This window comes from Desmodus rotundus, chromosome 10 (genome assembly GCF_022682495.2).
Source record: "Desmodus rotundus isolate HL8 chromosome 10, HLdesRot8A.1, whole genome shotgun sequence".
NCBI classification, from domain to species: Eukaryota; Metazoa; Chordata; class Mammalia; order Chiroptera; family Phyllostomidae; genus Desmodus; species Desmodus rotundus.
The window spans coordinates 98,875,567-98,894,327 of record NC_071396.1 but is presented as its reverse complement, the minus strand read 5'-3'; the positions used below and the strand labels follow the sequence as shown (position 1 = coordinate 98,894,327).

Here is an 18,761-nt window from a genome sequence, read left to right as displayed (position 1 = left end):
TATAGCTGGTAGCGTCAGGACTTGACCCCTGTCTCTTGGAAGTATTCTCCTGCAAGGAAGTTCCCATGATAAAAACAAGTCCTCTGCTTGAGAGAAGCTCTTCCTCTGTAACCTGGAATACAAAATCCATGATGACTACAGTTTTGTCAGCAAAGGATTTGCTGTGTTTCGATTGTGGGATGTGAAAGATTCTCATGTTGGTCTCATGAATTTCCTGAGCAATCACCCAATGTTCTCTCAGCCCTCTGGATGGCAGAGAACTCTGTGGCTGACTGGTTTTCAAATGAACAATTCTAACAAGAAGGCTCATTCCAATGTGTTGCATTTTTTGATGATGATTACCAATGGTAAGGATGACACCAGATATATGGATGTTGTAACAAATACTCAGTCCTAGAATACTTACATATTCCTGGTCTCATCCTTTACCTGTCAGCTGTAATGATTTCTGAACTGATCCCTTCGAAAACCATTAAATTGGGTAATGGATGAAGTGGGCTCTCATCCAGGGGCTTGAGTATTGATGTTCACTCAAGACAAATTTCTACCAACATGAGAAACATCGTAGTGAGTGTGTGTCTGTGTGTATGTCTGTGTGCATGTGAGGGAAGCTGTGTAAGAGGTAAAAAACTCCGTTTCCTAGATCTTCGCCAGCACTTGTTTTCTGATTTATTGATGATAACCATTCAGATAGGTGTAAGGTGATACCTTGAAGGGGAACCCTTGTACACTGTTGGTGGGAATGCAGACTGGTGCAGCCACTGTGGAAAGCAGTGTGGAGATACCTCAAAAAATTAAAAATGGATCTGCCTTTTGACCCAGTGATCCCACTTATGGGAATGTATCTGAGGGAACCCAAAACACTAATTCAAAGAACATGAGCACCCCAATGTTCATTGCAGTGTTATTTACAATCACCAAGATATGGAAGCAGCCCAAGTGCCCATCAATATATGAGTGGATAAAACAACTATGGGACATTTACACAATGGAATTCTACTTGGCTGTAAAAAAGAAAATTTTACCCTTTGCCACAGCATGGATGGACATGGAGAGCATTATGTCAAATGAAATAAGCCAGACAGAGAAAGACAGATACCATAGGACTTCACTCATATGGGAAATCTAAAGAACACACTTAACTAACAAGGAAAATAGAGACAGACTCACAGATGCAGGACAGGTGACAGATATGGTGGGGGTGAGGTTAGGAGGTGGAGGGAGAGAGCAAAGGAGAAGAGGACTCATGGACATGGACACCAGTGTGGTGACTGTTGTGGAGAGGAGATAGAAGGGGATTTAATGGTAATGGAAAAATAGAATACATTTTTTAAAAAGAGTTCAAAAACTCTGTCCAACACATCAATTTTAAATTTAGAAAATAACATGTATGGACAACTAACTGGGTTAATGGTAAATCTGGAAAAACTGAGATGTTATGACATTATTTGTACATATACAAAAAGGGGGTAGGAAACACCTGTAACAATTATAAAAAAACTTCCCCCCAAATCACCACCTCCATTTATTTTTACTTTATTTATGTGGAAATATTTTATAACAGTTGGGATTTTTGAATTCTCCACATCACTTTGCATTTTGTAGTATGGTGCATGTAGTAGGGGGAACCCTTAGTATTTATGATGGTTAATTTTATGTATCCATTTGATTGGCTACATGGTTTCCAGATTAAGCATTATTTCTAGATGTGTCCGTGAGGATATTTCTAGATGACCTTAGCTGAAATTGGTGAACTGAAGCAGAATACCTTCTCCAATGTGGGTGGGCATCATCCATTCCATTGAAGGACTCAATAAAACAAAACACAGAGAAAAAAGGAATTCACCCTTTTCTCCTGCCTATGGCATGAGCTGGGACATTCATTTCGTCTTCTCCTGCCCCTAGGATTCACACCATCAGCTCCCTGCTTCAAAGGGTTATGGACTTGGACTGAGTCACGCCGCTGGCTTTACCAGGCCTCTCACTTGCAGGAATGTATCTCTTACTGGTTCTGTTTCTCTGGAAAACTCTGATGAATTCGCTGTTATTCCTCAATAAGAAAATCCATGATAATTTGATGCTCCAGTTTCTCAGCAAAACAAAAATGACATTCCAGCCAAGCTTGCAAATATGTGTCCATGAGAAAACAGGGCTGATTTCTCTTTAATTATGAAATAAGAAGCAAAAATTTTATAAACATATTTAAAGTGACTTTATATAATTTATATCTTTAATCTCCCTAATAACCTCAATAATCTGTAATTTTATCTCTGATTTGGCAATGTAGAAATTGGGGCTTGGAGAGACTGTTATTTGTCAATGGTCTCCAAGTTAATAAAAAGAAGGGTCATATTTGAAGTGAAGTCTAAGATTTTAAGTCTAGTGCTCTTTCTATTTAGCCATAATTGGCAATGTTATTTCTGTCTTTGGCACTTGATATAAGTTGACTGAATTGCTACTTTACAGAGTTCAACTTCAAATACGCTAATGCTCGAATAACTCTAATTAGCTGAATAGACTTATCCAAGTAATTATATTGTTCTTTATTATAATGATGATGTTGAAAAAATTATGTTCGCACCTCTAATGTGTGACTCATGGATAATAATAGCTAAGCCCAGTCTGCTCACTGACTTTGGGGAAACCAGGCACAGCATTGGTGGGCTGCACTTCAATACAGGAGGAACGGTCACTAGAGAAAAGAAATTGTTCAGCCTGATAGTTATAAAAAGAGTTATCATTATTCAATTCAACATATGATTTAAACTGAGTATAAATCACATATATTCTCACGATATTATGGGCAACCCTGGATGGCTGAGGTGGCAAAATGCAGTTGAACAGAAAAATGCATACAAGAGATTGGACAAAGAAACAGAGACACCTATGGTGTGTGTGTGAATGAACATATGTGTGCATGTGTGTGTGTGTGTGTGTGTGTGTGTGTGAGAGAGAGAGAGAGAGAGAGAGAGAGAGAGAGAGAGAGAGAAAGATCATTTGGAGAACAATATACTTTCAAACTTCTACAGATTTTGTGAAAAACAAGAAATTCCCCAAAGAATTCTTCAGGTGCTAAATGCATAGGGAGAAATGACTTACTTCAGACAATTACTCTAGAATTTCAGAGGGATTGGCTCCCTCTGCTAGACAATTTTGAAAGCTTGTACTTGACTTTCACAAGATGGCTTGTGGAGGGTACTTAACCTGTTGTGATACAGCACAGAAGTTGATGAATGCCTTTGAGTCAGGCAGTCTGAGTCCTTGTTCTGTCGCTCGTGAAGAGCTTCGGTACAAGTCATTCAAGCTCCTCAGCCTGAGTTTGACTTTACCTAGCTCGTTAACTCCCCTGTAAGATGCAACAACGATAGCATCTCCTCTTAGGGTGATTGTGAGGATTGAATGAGGTGCTTCATGTAAAATATGTAGAGCTCGGCACACAGTAAGTGCTCAATAAATCATTTACCACGATTGTGGGCTGTGCAAGCCTTCAATGATTTGTAATGCACATATTTAGTGAGTTTCCTAAGTGTTTACCATATAGACCATAAGCAATAATATCTGCTTGTCTTATTGAACAGTATTAATACCAGCTTTCCTTTTGCTTTCTCCTCAAAGTTTAACATAAAGTATAGTTCACAAACAATAAAAATATAGCCTTCATACAAAAACATTTCAAATGTTTATAGTAAGTGCCGATGCCATATCTTGTTTCCTTAGGAGACACGATGTGTGCTTCAAAAGTAACTTCACCCTCCACCACACTGACAGGGTCTGTATTCTCCTCCCACGGTTGCTCTTTCCAAGGCCAGGGGTATAAATTGTGCCCATTTGACAGAGCGGGGAAACCAGGGCACAAAGTCAAGGTAACCTGCCCACCAACAGAAGAGTCCTCGAGATGTGTGCACTGGCTTTTTAGAACTTCAAATCGCTTCCTCCTCCCATCAGACAAATAAAGCAACAAGAGAGACAATGGGCATTTTCACCCTGTCGTTGCCAAGAGATGGAAACTCGTACTACTCACAATTAAAAATTCTTTAAATATTTTTATCTGACAATATGTGTGTCCACGCTTTTGATTTCTGTATGTTAAACACACATCCCTCCATTGTCAAAATAACAGCCTCTAGTGTTTTTCTACAAGTTCAAATAATAAAAGATGGTGTGGCCGTGATACAAGAGACTTGAAAAAAATAGAACATAATTGAGAATTGAATTATTACTCATGATCATGGGGTAACATATTAGTAAAACACAATGTTAGGAATAGGGTCAAGTAGAGAAAGAAAATAATCACGCTTCTGCCCCGATCCTATAACCTCTCCACAAGTACAGTTTTGTTCAGTTATTTTATAGTGTTCTTTGATTTCTGTTCAGAAATGACTAATTGGTGTGTAAACCTTGTGAATTAGATTACCATAAAGATAAATCGCCTGCTTTTATTCTTGTGGGTATGATTCCTCGTTCCACATATTTTTTAGAAAAAATTTGATTTCTTTGCTGTAAATGTGCTTTGCTCTCAGAAAAAAGGCCTCTGTGCAAATTCATTGTATTCCATCCAAGTTCCTTTTCTGTCTCTCGCTGAAAAACAGAGGCCTGGCCACATTACAAAAAAGTAGACAGAGATGAATGTGAGAGTTGTATTCAGTTTCTAACTTGCTTCTGGACTTGAACATAGAAGGTGTGGTTGATTAGCCAGAAGAACACAATGCCTTTGGGTAGTTGAGGTAATTCTGCCTGTGACTATAAAGTTCATCTTATTCATCTAACGTCACTACCAAGAATCCTTTCCCATCATCATTCCCTGTCACTCTGTGCTTTCTTTCAGCAATAATATTGCTTTGCTGTTGAGTTCTTTCTTAGTTTTTCATGTTTTAATATTGGTCATGATGCTTTACAAAGGAGATGGTGCCTGCTTCAGAAATTTTTTTTTTGCTTTTAGATTTAGGACATTGAGAAAAAGCAATTAAGATTGAGTTACCTTTTTGTATTGCCGTTTTAGGGCTGCTGTAGCAATTTATATAAACTTGGTGACTTAGATTTAGAAATCTGTTCTCACAATTCTGAAAGCTTGAAGTGTGAAACCGAGGTATGAGGGAGGCCACCCCCCCACCCCCCCGCCCCTGAGGCTCTAAGGGAGAAGCCGTCCTTGCCTTTCCTAGCTGCTGGGTGGCCGTCAGGGTCTCCCTGGGTGTGTATCCCCAAGCTTTGCCTCTGTCTTCACGTGACTCTCTCCTCTTCTCCCTCTAGATCCCCAGTGTGTGCCTCTGACAAGAACACATCTTTGAATTTACAGCCTACCTAATAATCTGGGACAATCTTATCTACAGATTCTTAACTTAATTATATCTGCAAAGACCCTTCTTCCAACCAAGGTCACATGCACAGTTTCTGGGGGCTAGGAGGTGGACATAGCTTGTGAGGATCCCCATTCAAAGCACTGTACCTTATAGAGAGACATATCTAAGGAATCAATAGTTTCTAAAATGTCACTTCTTTGCTAATTGTTAAAAAGGCTATGTTGACATTCACTTAAATGCTTGTAGAAGAATATGATCCCTTAGCTCATAACACCATGACTTCTCAGAAATACTCCAGGCTGCCAGTACAAATATTTAATCTCTACTAATGAAAGAAGTTTACTCATGCTGTTTAAGGGGTGAAAGCCTGCTTTTTTATGTCTGCTTTTAGTTCTTATTTACATAAATTAACATACAATGAAGCAGCAGAAATGCAACCCAATTTGGTATACTTTTCTTTTAATGATTTATAACACAACCTCCTAGTTCCTAACTAATGGCCATTTTCTTCTTCTTCTCATGAAACAGTAAAATGCTCAGTTTAGGGAAAGGCCATTTCTATTGAGTGAGCAGAATTTAAGACAATATGATATTACCAAGTATGGATAAAATATTCTAAGATTTAGGCTCTGTATAACCAAGGGTCCCCCTCAAATGATTGTGTTAAACAAAGTAGGTAATTTTCACATTGGATATTCTATCTGATTACTTGATTAACTGATTAATATGTTTCAGGGAAGACATAGCTGGAAATAATAGATTGTATCTCACTGTTGTCCTTCATTGCCTAATTAATCTGTACTAGTCTCATGACTAGTATATGTGCATTTTCACAATGGAATATTGATCATTAAAACACCCCCCCACACCCACACATGCAGAGCGCCTGAAAAACAGAAACAATTTGGATATACTATCAAATGAACTAACTTGCCATTTTAAAGGTGAACTCCTTTAAATGCTTAATTTTATAAATATTAATCACCTAAATCTTTGTCTGTCCCCCAGTCAGCTCTCTCTTTACCATCACGCTCAAAGCAATGAAATGCCCAGCACTGTCCTAAGAAGGAACAAAATTCATATCATCACAAGACGCTTGGATACAGGGAGAAAGACTGAGTGCAAAGACAAGATGGTGGGGTAAGTCAGCAGCCACTCGACTGTGTATTGAGTCAGGGCTCTCCAGAGTCCTCAGGGTTTCGGAAGATAGACGTTGACTGGCTTTATAAACATACCAGGAGCTTGGCCTGGAGAAGCTCTGGGTACAGAACAAAGCACTTAAAGAGAACACCCAAGGTAAAAGGCACGATGGACCAGTCCCGGCTAGGATGAATTACATAATGACGGGTTAATCACTTTGCTTTACCCGGTGAGGGGGAACAGAACACTTACCAATAACTTACCAATCTTACATAGACAGTGAAGTAGTGACTACGTCCCATCACTAAATCACACATTAGAAAGGCCAAATGTGAAATCAAAGACCACCACAAGGTAGTTTCCGCTTCCTTGGTAACTTTGGATTCCAGTTTTTCCAGGACTTTTTTGAATATGGAACATTATTTTCGCATAACAATGGATATATGGCGATGAGAAGAAAGGCTGGGTGGTGGGTAAGACTTACGGAGTTGCTAAGTAATTTGCACACATGTTATCAGCATTTGGATATCAATTAGTACCTTAACAAAATGACCATGAAATACATGACATGTACCCTTAGTATTACTCGCGAATGGGGGAATCCAAGAATGATCAGTTTCTATTTTGTTCCCTCCCAAAACCTGCACTCAAGTTATCTCTATTCATTATTCCTGCAACTGCCTTATATGAATATTCACTCACAATAAAGTTGATTTGTTCACTAGACCTTACGCCTCCTTTGCTTTCCTCTGACTTTGCAGTCTTGTATATTTCACATCACGTCTTTTCCCGTAAAAATAAATCCTACCCATCCTTAAAATCAAAATTTCGTGCCAGTATTTCTACCAACATCATATGTAAGTAGCCTTTCAACTAACCAAAGCACCTACCACTCTTATAGAAACATCTGATCTCATTTATTCTTTTCAAAAAAAATTTTATATTTATCACGTAAACTTTTGGGAGCCTAGAATATGTCAGAGAATATGCCTTACATTTCTAAGTATCTCTCCCAATCCTTAACATGGTTAACAGTTACTCAATATATAATTATATGCAATATAAATAAACAATTGGTAAGAAATGACAAACCACTTGGTCTTCAAACACACTATGTACCACAAGAGATCTTGTGTTTTGTTTTGTTTCATTTTTTGATAAATCAGCTGCTGGCACTATGGAAAATTCATCCATTTGGTGTTTTGACTCATGTCAACTAAATGGTCGAAAATATTTTAAAATGAAATTATAACTCGGATAATACGCATTATGTTATACGGAATTCACTTTCATCTGTAAAAGAAAAGCATTGATACCTATTCAGGTGAATTTCAAAGAGATCATGAAGTGCTAAGAAAAAAGAAGATACATTGTTCTTTGGATTCATTAGCATTCTTATTCTATTCACAACATTTAGAATATAGATGCTGGGCAAACAATATTGACAGGGAGCACCGTGTGCAGCAAAGGTAAGGGGCACATGCACCCCAATCTGAGATAAACAACAGGCGTGCACAAGTCCTTGTAGAAATTCCATTAGAATCCCCTCCTTAAAACTGTCAGAGTAAAATTGTAAAATTACCGACATTAACTTGAAAATATCTGGGACTCCCTGTGTAAATCACAAAGTTGCAAAGTAATAACAACAAGGTAAGTTGACTTTCTTCTAGAAGTGCTTTACATCATTCGAGATACAGTTTTTCAATGGCCCGTCATGGTCCTCAGTCGGAAACAGAGCTGGAGTTTGTGTTCATTATTGCTTCACCATAGGTAAGTGCTCTGAATAAGATAGCTGGAGATAAAGAAGGGGTAAATGTACCCCTTTTTATTTTCTTTACCATTAGATGACTTATTTCTGTAGGTGTTTTGTTATCAGGTTTTTCAAACTTTGGTTCAAAAATCATTTTCATCATTCTTGTTACATCCTGCCTCAAAAAATACAAAGCAGAATTTTGTTAACTGACACATATAATGTACTTCATTTAAAAATAATAAAATGTTCTCTACATGGTGCTTATTCATTTTTTATTCATGAATGTCAATGATTCTTGAGCCTGCTGAAGTGCATTGATTTTTCTGATTTAAAATGTTTGCATGTCATAAGCTCAAAACTTCTATATCCCATGCATGATGGAATTAGTTTTTGATGGGAGGGGTGATGCTAAGGTTAACATTATAATTTACATTGTATTCACTGAACTCAGAATGCACTCTGGGAGTTATAAAGGTTCATTTCTCCACAGGCTAAGAGATCTATTTCTAAGAGCACTCAAGTTAAATTTATCTCCAAAAATACAATATGACAGTTAGGATTCATTCTTGATGAGATTTGTGACAGAAATGAGAGAAAAGATATAGTGCAGTCTGGTATTTTTGGTATTCTGGAAAAGTTAAAATTTTGGCATACTGAAATAATAGTTTATTAGAGGACTTCCACTTCTGATCAACACAGATTAATAGGGACCTGATTTACCCTCCTTCCTGGCTCAACTTACAAGAACAAAAGTTTTCAGATATTGGACATCAGGCAGATCAGATGAGTGGTATCTGGGAGAAGAGACACAGAGTTGGCCTATGGATTCCCTGACCTTATTGTCGGGAGAAATGGCTCAGGCTGCAGAAGAGAAAGGGGAAACTGAGAGGAGCTCAGCGGACCCCCTTAATTGAGCGTACAGAGCTGGAAGTCTGAGAGAGGCAAAGTAACTGGAGTTTGTGAGGAAGAGTGCGGGAGAGGAGAGAAAAGCACAGAAGGAGAGTTCTGGAGGGCTACGGGGGATCCCTCTTGAGTCTCCATTTGAGTTTTGTATCAGTGAATGTTAGGGATAAATTTTCCAAACCTGGTGAAGGAACAACCAATATTAGCAAGAAAAAAATATTTGGTGCTCACTCAGAGCTCAGGATAAGTGGATTTCCAAAGCCAGATTAAGAAAAATTTACATAATTTATGGAAATTTAGGTGCTGTACTTAGAAGGTATTGCCTTAATAGTAGGGCAATTAGCCTTATGCTATTAGAGGGTACCAGTGCTCCAGCGCCATGTAATAGCTTAAAGGCGAGCCTCGAGAGGTTCAAAAATTTTCCAAGTAACTTAACTGCACTCTAGCATAAACCACAAAAACATCCAGCATCACAAAAATTTAAAAATGCAATCTCTAAAAAACACATGTGTAAAAAGTATATAATATGTATTATGCTACATTGAATTCATCTACACCTTCAAAATGTAGAAAAATACAATCCATAATGAGGAAAAATTAATAAATAGAAACAGATCCAAAATAACATAGGTAAAAGAATCTGTAGACAAGAGCATTCCCTATGTTCAAGGAGGCAGAAAAAAGTTTGAGCATATTTACTAGAATATAGAATATATAGGAAACACTCAAACCAAACTTCTAGAGAAAAACTATCAGGTATGAAAAACACAACAGATGAGATTAAGATCAGATTAGCCACTTTAGGGGGTAATACATGGTTTTAGAGACATAGTAATAGAAACTATCAAAAGTGAAATACACAGAGAAAAAAACTAAAAATAATAAACAAAGAATCAGTGACCTGAATACAGCCCAGAACACCAAACTTATGAGTAAATGAAGTGCCTGACTGAGAGGTGTAAGAGTGTGAAAAATTAAAACTACTGGAAAAATAATGGCCTACAGTCTCCCAAATTTGATGAAACCTATGAACCCACTGATCCAAGAATCTCAACGAACCTCGAGCAGAAGAAACATAAAAAATACCACACTGAGACATAATAAAATTATATAAAAGTAGTGGCAAAGAAAAATATCTTCAAAATAGCCATAGAAAAAGGGCACATGTGCAGAGTTACAAAGAATGATTATAGCCGTCTTATTGGAAACAAGGAAATATTGGAGATAGTTAGGTATAATAACACCACTAAAAATACTGAAATTTAAAAAATCATTTACATAGAATTCCATCTCCAATGCAAATGTATTTTAAAAAACTAAGGGAAAATGAAAACCTTTTTAGATTTCCAGAAATGAAAAAATTAATTACCACTTAACTCCATTACAAGAAAAGTCATTCAAGAATAAAGAAAAATGATACCAGTTCAAAATCTGGATTAACAAAAAGGAATGAAGAGCCACTACAAATGCTAACTATGTAGTTAGGTAGAAATTACATCATTTTTCTTGTTTTTAACCTTTACAAATATTTGATTATATAAAGAAAATCTAGTAGCAATATGTTGTGAACTTTGATAATATTTCTGTAAGGTAAATAGTGATAAGTCAAAGGTGCATCTATAAATCATAAAGCAACCACTGAAGAAACAATACAGTTGTAGCCAACGGTCCCACAAAGAATGAAAGCTAAATGATTTAAAAATACTTACTACCCGCCAAAATGCAGAGGGAAATAAAAAGGGCACAAAGAACACATGGGACAACAGATACAACAGAAAACACACACACAACTAGCAGGATGGTAGATATTTACAAACCCAATCATATCAATACTCACATTAAATGTAAATGGTCTAAACATCTCAATTACAATCCAGAGACTGTCAGATCTGATTAAAACGCTAGACCCCACTACATGCTGCCTACAAAAACCCATTTTAAATATAAGTGCAACAACAGTTTTAAAGAAAATAATGAGAAATATGTCTCCTGATAATATACAAACAAAAAATAGGCTGGAGTTGTTATTAATATCAGACACAAGGTAGATTACAGAGCAAAGAATATTACCACTGATAAAGAGTAACGGTTTATAAATGATAGAGTGATTAATTCATCTAGAGGACATGGTCCTAAATAATTATGCACTTTATAATGGAGCCTCAACTTAGAGGGCGGAAACTGGTAGAACTAATAGGAAAAAAATTAATCCACAAGTATAACTGTTTAATAAAGCAAGATGCTCAGACATCCCTTTTTCTATCTCTTGCCTCTAAGTCAATTCTAACCCTGGCTCACAGGATAGTAACTCTCAGAACTCTGTGATTAAACTCTGAGACTAATACATGGAGCTGTAAGTTGGATTCGATCAGAAATTTTATGATTGTGTCCTATCTCAGTAGGTTATATTATGCTGTTGTGGGATTAAAAAGATGTGATTTTTTCCCCCAGAACACCTTGTTTTTTCATGTGGGAAATGGAACTTGTCTGCAGCAATGTGTGATAGCTTCAAATCAGGCTCAGGTCTGATCCCAGCTTCCTCTCTCCGTACTGCCCAGCCAGGTCTTTGCTGCTTATGACAATGTTTACCTGAGTGTATTCACGTAACATCTAACTTTTTCATTAAAAAATTAGCTTTGACTTATCTTGTTTACTTTAGCTCCCTTGATGTCTTCCCTCATTTGAAAAATAGAGATGATACCTGACACTAACAAAAATTTAGAAAATGAAGAATATTTGCAAAGTACTTGGGAAAAATGCACTGAGTAGCTATCTGTAAACATTAAATGACATGGAAAAATTAAGAAGAGATCTGGATTATTCTGACCCACATAAAGTATTTTCTAAAAATAATACAGAAGATGGAGGAGTAATTTTTGGTTGAATGCTTAGATTTAATGTTGGTAAAATGAGTGACCCACATAACCCTTTATTTCATCAATTTGATTTTACAAGTGACAACTCAGATTACAAAATACAAGATTTAATGTGAAATGGTTATAAAGAAAAAGGGATGAATGAACATGGGAGATCTGGAGGTTTTAAATATAAGATACATATATATATTTTCTCCGATGAGGTCTTTTCTCTTCTAGTTCAATAACAGTATTCATCTTTTGCAAAGATTCTTCCAAATAGCCTTAGAAAATTCACCAGGTGTAAGGCAATGCAGGTGCTTTGGACCTCAGGGAGTGGAAAGTGAGAAAAGAGTTACAAATAGAATGGTATGTATTATTAATGAATCACCCTGAGGCTGTCCTTAAAGACTGCTAGAAAATGCCTGTAGGTTTAAAAGACACTAACCTAAAAAAATCATAAAAGATAAAGCCGTGCTTGGCGGTACATTCTGAGTAATGATCTTATGGAATGACCTTTTCTCTCCTCTCTCACTCCTCCCAGGGCAACCAGTGCTCGTGTTGAATGAACCGAACTCTATCACTCGGAATTTGCTCAGCATTCTACAATATTACAGCTGGAACCGGTTTTCGTTTTTGTCTTTCACAATGAATTGAATGTCACTCTGTTGTTTATATTTTTGATTTAAGTTAATTAATTTCAGTAAATAAATAATTTCATGCATTTGGTGAGTTATCTGAGTTTAAAAAACGAGGATTTTCAACTATTTTTAAAACTGTACTGGATATAGTCCATGATTTTATTTTTATTAAAAAAAAATAAATCCTCACCCAAGGATATGTTTATTAATTTGAGAGGGAGGAAGGGAGTCGGATGGGGGAGGAAAGGGAAAGAAAGGGAGAGGGAGACAGAGGGAGACAGAAAGAGACATTGACTGGTGGCCTCCCGTATGTACCCAGACCAGGAATCAGGGCACGTACCCACAATTTGGGTACGTGCCCTAAGTGGGAACTGAATCCATGACCTTTATGACCTAGATTCATGGCCAATGCTCCAACCAACTCAGCACCCAGCCAGCCAGTGCAGTAAAGTCCACTATTTGCAAAACTGTATTTGATATAGTCCACTTTCAGAAAATGAAGACAAACCAGAACACTATAGATGTCATGGTTTATAAAAACACAATTCAAAGCCTATGTAACTACTGTATTACATATATTTGCTGAACCACTGGTGTACAAAATGATTAAAAGAACAATGCCTTATTTACATGTACACGTTTTAACTTTAAAAAAGCAAGTAACTTTTATCATCTCATGTTAATCTCATAAACAGCACATAAGGTAGTGGCGTGCTATCCCACTTTACAGATCAGAGCACTGGGCTCGCAGAGTCCCACAGTATGGGAATAAAGAGGCCCCTATTCCCCATGAGACAGTGACCCTTCGTTAGAGACAGCATGCAGACCCTCAGTGATACCATTGAGTTCTGAACAAATTTAATCACAAATGGAACACCCATTTTCTTAATCTTTGCTTTTGTTTACTAAACAGTCCAAATAAAGTATTTCCAATTAGTGTTATAAAAAGGATTTTCAATAACATTTAGAAATAGGTAATAAATGTGTCTTAAGAACTAAGTGTTTTCATTAAGGCAAGAGTTTAATATTTTTGCAATAACAATGCAAATTTTGAGGCTTCATATGTCTTACAAAGACCAACTTCTTCACCCCCATTAACTCTTTTTAAAACCTGCTAAATTGGACACATGGACAAAACCAAGGGGGAGGGTGGAGGTGGGGGAGGGAGGTGGGTTCAGCTGGGGTGGGGTGGAGGGATGGGGAGAAAAGGGATACAACTGTAATTGAATAACAATAAATATTTAAAAAAAGAATATAAAAAAAAACATTAAAAAAAAACCTGTTAAATCCCTGACACCATAAAATAAAGAATTAAAAAAAATATTCTTTTCCTGCATTTTCACTGAAATACTATATGGTCAGAGTCTAAATCCCGTTTCCAACATGAAGCATCATGGCAGAGAGAAAATTATAGATCTAAACCCAGAGAGAAAATCCCATCCAATTCCACCTTTATTTACTTTTTAGTATGTTTAGACTATATTTTTAAAATATAAGTCTTTTGAAATCATGCCCTCTATGAAACATCACTGAAAGGAGAATAACAATGAAAGCAAATAATAATTGAATATTCATAAAAATAACTCAAAATATCTCTCTGTAAGGGGGTTAAAACACTTCAAAAGAAGTAATAAGTGGTCATCAACACTCTAAAAGTTTCATTGCACATTCTTTCTTCCATAGGGTAACACCAAATTATAAGAACATTAGTTTAGCGTACATCCCTGCTAATCCACATCAGTGATGCCGAAAGATTTTAATGAATTCTCCTTAAGATATGTGATAGTTTTCAATGGGCTGATTACACTTGGAAGAACACAAATCTTGGGAGAACTATTTGCCATGTTAGTTGACTCCCAGGTAGAAATGCAATGGCTGTACTTGTACATTTATACATTTTGTTGATTGTTTTCTGACCCTCGTGAGATATTATATTTTATCATTTCCCTTGCATCAGGGCTGAATATTATACTTGAAAAACATTTAGTCAAATGGGTAACTCAACTCTTATTTTATAAATGACTAAATTTTGGTCAGAAATCCAAACTTCAGTTAAAAGTCTGTTCCAACCTGTTTCTTTTTCAATTAAATTATATATTCCACAGTCATCTGTGGTCCCCCCAATTTATTTTGTTAACAAGTAAGTGTGCAATAATGCTAAACATAAGTCAGATGGTAATTACTCTGTCTAGAAACGGATCTTGTTTTTATCAAGAATTTTCAACATAGAAGCTGTCAAAAAATATTTAACAAGAGACTTGGATTTTGCAGTTCTGCTGTGACAGTGTGAGCTCCCTTTGGCTCACCCATCCCACTGATAATGCCCATAAACTGTAAATACCAAAAAAAAAAAAAAAAGAACACCTCAATCACAAACTATTGTACATGATACCTGGGAAGTATACAAAAGTAGGCAGACTTTGAATTAAGTAAAAACTTGAAAAAGACAGGAAAAAGAAAGCAGGCAAACAAAAAATAAGAGAAGGAGCAAACAGAAAACAAAACATAAAATAGTGACCTAAATTCAAGTATTTACATAATTACATTATTTTAATGGTCTAAAAATTCGATTAACAGGCAGAAAGTTTCAGAGTGCTTAACATAGCAAGACTCCACTATATACTACCCATGAGAAACAGAGAAACATTAAAATAAAGATATAGGTTGAGTGGGTGATGAACACTCACTACAATATACAGATGTTGTATTATAGAATTGCATGCCTGAAACCTATATAATTTTATTAACCAATGTCAGTCACCCCAATGAATTCAGTAAAAATAAACACATAGGCTGAAAGTAATGGATGGAACATAAAGATACTTAAACAACAACAAAACACTATTTTATTTTATACATTATGGTAAGACATGGGACCAAAAGCAGTATAAGCTGGTAGAACTTAAATACATATGTACATACAGGTGTAGGGGTGTGTGTGTGTGTAATTACTCATTCCTTTTAAATGTATCAGTGAGATAGGTTCCCATCCCATTTCACCTTCCTAGCTCTGAGAAACAAACATACCTTAGCAAGGGAAGTTTCTTGATTTCTTGTTAAGCATTTGGAGAGATTTGCCAGTGTTTATCACCCCAGCACCTCGACTTAACTAAGCTTGGTGACTACTGGGGAGTTTCTTTGTGATAAAGAGCGCCATTGATAAGGGGCCATGGTGACACAGTGCAGTGCCCTTCCCAAGTTCATTCTGAGTCCGCACCACATTCGTACCGCCGGGGGCCTGTGCGGTGCCACGGGAATCTGTCTCTCTGCTGTGTGGCGTCGAGAGGAACTGGCAGGGATGATGTATGGTGAATAATGGATAAATGGCAGTCCCCTGACATAGGTTTGACAGCCATAAAATATGAGTTTCATGATTTCCTTAACGTTCCAACTCGAAGACTGACTGAGAGAATATTATTTCTAAATGCCAAGCCAACAAAAATTGTGAAGACTTTCAGTAGGTGCTTCTCTTATTAGTGTTTGAAGCCATTACAGGGAAAATGGGTCAGTGCAATTTTCCTCTTGTACTTAAAAATCTTTTCTTGCTAGTGCAAGAGAAGCTATTCAAATTCAAACCAGGCTTTTCCTCACAAAAGCTCTGTGTGTGAGAGGCATTGCAAATTAAGTAGAACCCCCCCCCCACACAAAGGGTTGCATTTGAGGAGGTCAGTGTAATTCACTGCAAATACTACAGTGTTAAATCAGCAGATAGAATCACTTGATTTCGCTTTGTGAGAATCGTTTAAATTCTATATAAACCCTGTATATCACATATGCTTCTTTTATTTCCCCCTGTTAATGATATAATTTCTATTGCACTACGGAAAATCAGAGATAAAATGAATGTGAACTTTTACATAGCTTAGCCCTCTCTGAATCAACAGATTTTCAATGAGCTGTTAATATAGCACAATTCAAGTACTGTATTCAATAAACGAAGTACAAGTACAAGAGAACTTGGATTGGAGCAGGATCAGAAATATACGCAGACAGGAGTGTGATAAGTCTGAGTCACTGGCCTGGTGGTACATTTACACAACGGAGTACTACCTGACTGTGAAAAAGACGGAAAACTTACCCTTTGCAACAGCGTGGATGGACCTGGAGAGCATTATGCTAAGTGAAATAAGCCATCAGGGAAAGACAAGTACCACAGGATTTCACTCATGTGTGGAATCTAATGAACAAACTGAACTGACAAGAAAATAGAGACAGACTCATAGATGGAGAGCAGGCTGACAGGTGTCAGGGTGTGGGTGCTGGCAGTCAAGGTGAAGGGTGGTGGAGAAATTGAACCAAAAAAAAAAGAGAAAAAACTCAAGTGTTCTCACTGTGGAAAACACTGGTGACTGCAGGGCTGTGGGGAGGAGGAGGGGAGGTAGAGGAGGGTGTGTGGGGATAAATGGTGATGGGTGGAGATTTGGTTGGTGAACCCACAATACAGCGTACAGATGCTGTGTTGCAGAACTGTGTACCCGAAACCTGTATACTTTTGTTAACCAGTGTCACTCCCATAAATGCAATAAAAAGGAGACAAAAAATTCGGTCTTTCATTTTGTTGTTTTACTATCATAATGACATAGCCGTAAAGCTTTATCTACAAATGCAAAGGAAAAAGAAGGCAACGTGACTAAATAATTCAAGGTTAAAACTGACAGACCATATTCCTAGTAAGAAAAAGATAAAAAATGTGTTGACTTTCATTCTGTAAGAATTATTAAGATTAGAAGTTTCCATTTATCAGAAAAAGAGATAATCCAATACACTGTTCACATCCTTACAACACAGGAGAAAAGGGTATGTGCTAGGGTTCCGCCCCTGCAAATCTCTCCAGATAGAATTCCCCAGATGAAAATCCAGGGAGGAAAAATTCGTGTGTGTGCGGTGAGGGACAGAAGATAGAAAAGAAGAATTGTTTAAGAATTAATATATGCTGCAGATTGAAAAATAACATTCCAAATAACTATTGTTTCAAGAAAGAAAATAATTTCAATACCTGATTTATGTCCCTTCATAGAATAAAGAGCACAGGTACTCACCTAGCCTCTCAATGGAATAATATCGCTGTTTGCTATCCACACGCACTGTCTCAGCGTAAGGGCTCCCAACGCCGTAGCCGATGATGTAACCCCGCACCACGATGTTCGGGTTCAAGGGAGGAGTCCAACTCATGATGATGCAGTTGGTCTGGGGCCTCACATGAAGCGAGCTTGGCTGGTCAGGGACTTGCGATTCTAGAATTCAAAGGGAGGCATCATCAGCCCGTCTCGTAGTAGAACACACAGCAAAGTGCAATTCCCATTTAAATAAGACTTAAGAGCGTATTCCAGAGGACTCAAATGGTACATCACTTATGGCCCACGTTCCTCCTTGCTTCAGCATGCATTACGTTTTTCATGTTTGACTTGACTTTCACAGAGTTCCTTAAGCACAAGAGGGTACTGAATATCTTCCATTCATCTTTATTCTAATATTTTTTCCTTTGGGCTTTTTTTCCTTCTATTTTCTTCTGACTATTAATAATGAGGCGACACACTGAAATGGCATTGACCAGCTTAACACTGGTTTTCCGCCCTGAAAGTACATTGGAGATTAATGCAATCTTTGAGTTATTTTCCAAAGACAGTGCTGCGCATGTGGTGTACCTGTCCTCAGGTTGACCCGGGGACCAAGGATCTTCAGTCTACAGAACTTAAGTAATGGAAGTGTGGCCACCAGAGCCATTTAGGAAGCAAGAGGTCCTTCAATAAGGAAGATTCAGGGACCAGGAGAAACATGGACAAATGTAGAACTGACCAATTGACCCCTGCCAGGCTGGGATTCCTTTGCGTTTCTTCTTGCCCCCTGACCCTGTATAACTGGCCAAGTTCTGTAAAACCCTGCAACCAGAACTTGTACTGCCAGCACTGCCACATGCATCTTGTTCTCCGGAACCCTTAAAAAGTTTGTCCAGGAACCAGATTGCGAAGACAGATTTGAGTGGTGCCTCCCATCTCCTATGAGTCAATGCAGCATTTAATAAATAAGCTCTTTCTTCTCTGAAATGCTAGAGTTGTAATTTGGGCGCTTAGGTGCATTGGGCAGTGGGCCCTTGCTTAGTAACAAAATCAAGGCAGATAGAAGAACACTAGAAAGGAAAACAGAATGTCAAAAACTGTCTTTCCCAAGAACT

At 37.4% G+C, this 18,761-nt stretch overlaps 1 protein-coding gene across 2 annotated transcripts in view; it reads right to left on the bottom strand.

Moving 5' to 3' along the window:
* DCC (DCC netrin 1 receptor) overlaps positions 1-18,761 on the bottom strand; it is a 995,961-nt gene that overhangs the window by 128,178 nt on the left and 849,022 nt on the right. For both annotated transcript variants that reach the window (XM_024580416.3, XM_045188039.2), the window contains exon 15: positions 17,629-17,823. In XM_024580416.3, the coding sequence (XP_024436184.2) occupies positions 17,629-17,823 (195 nt within the window). The remainder of the gene's footprint in view (positions 1-17,628; positions 17,824-18,761) is intronic.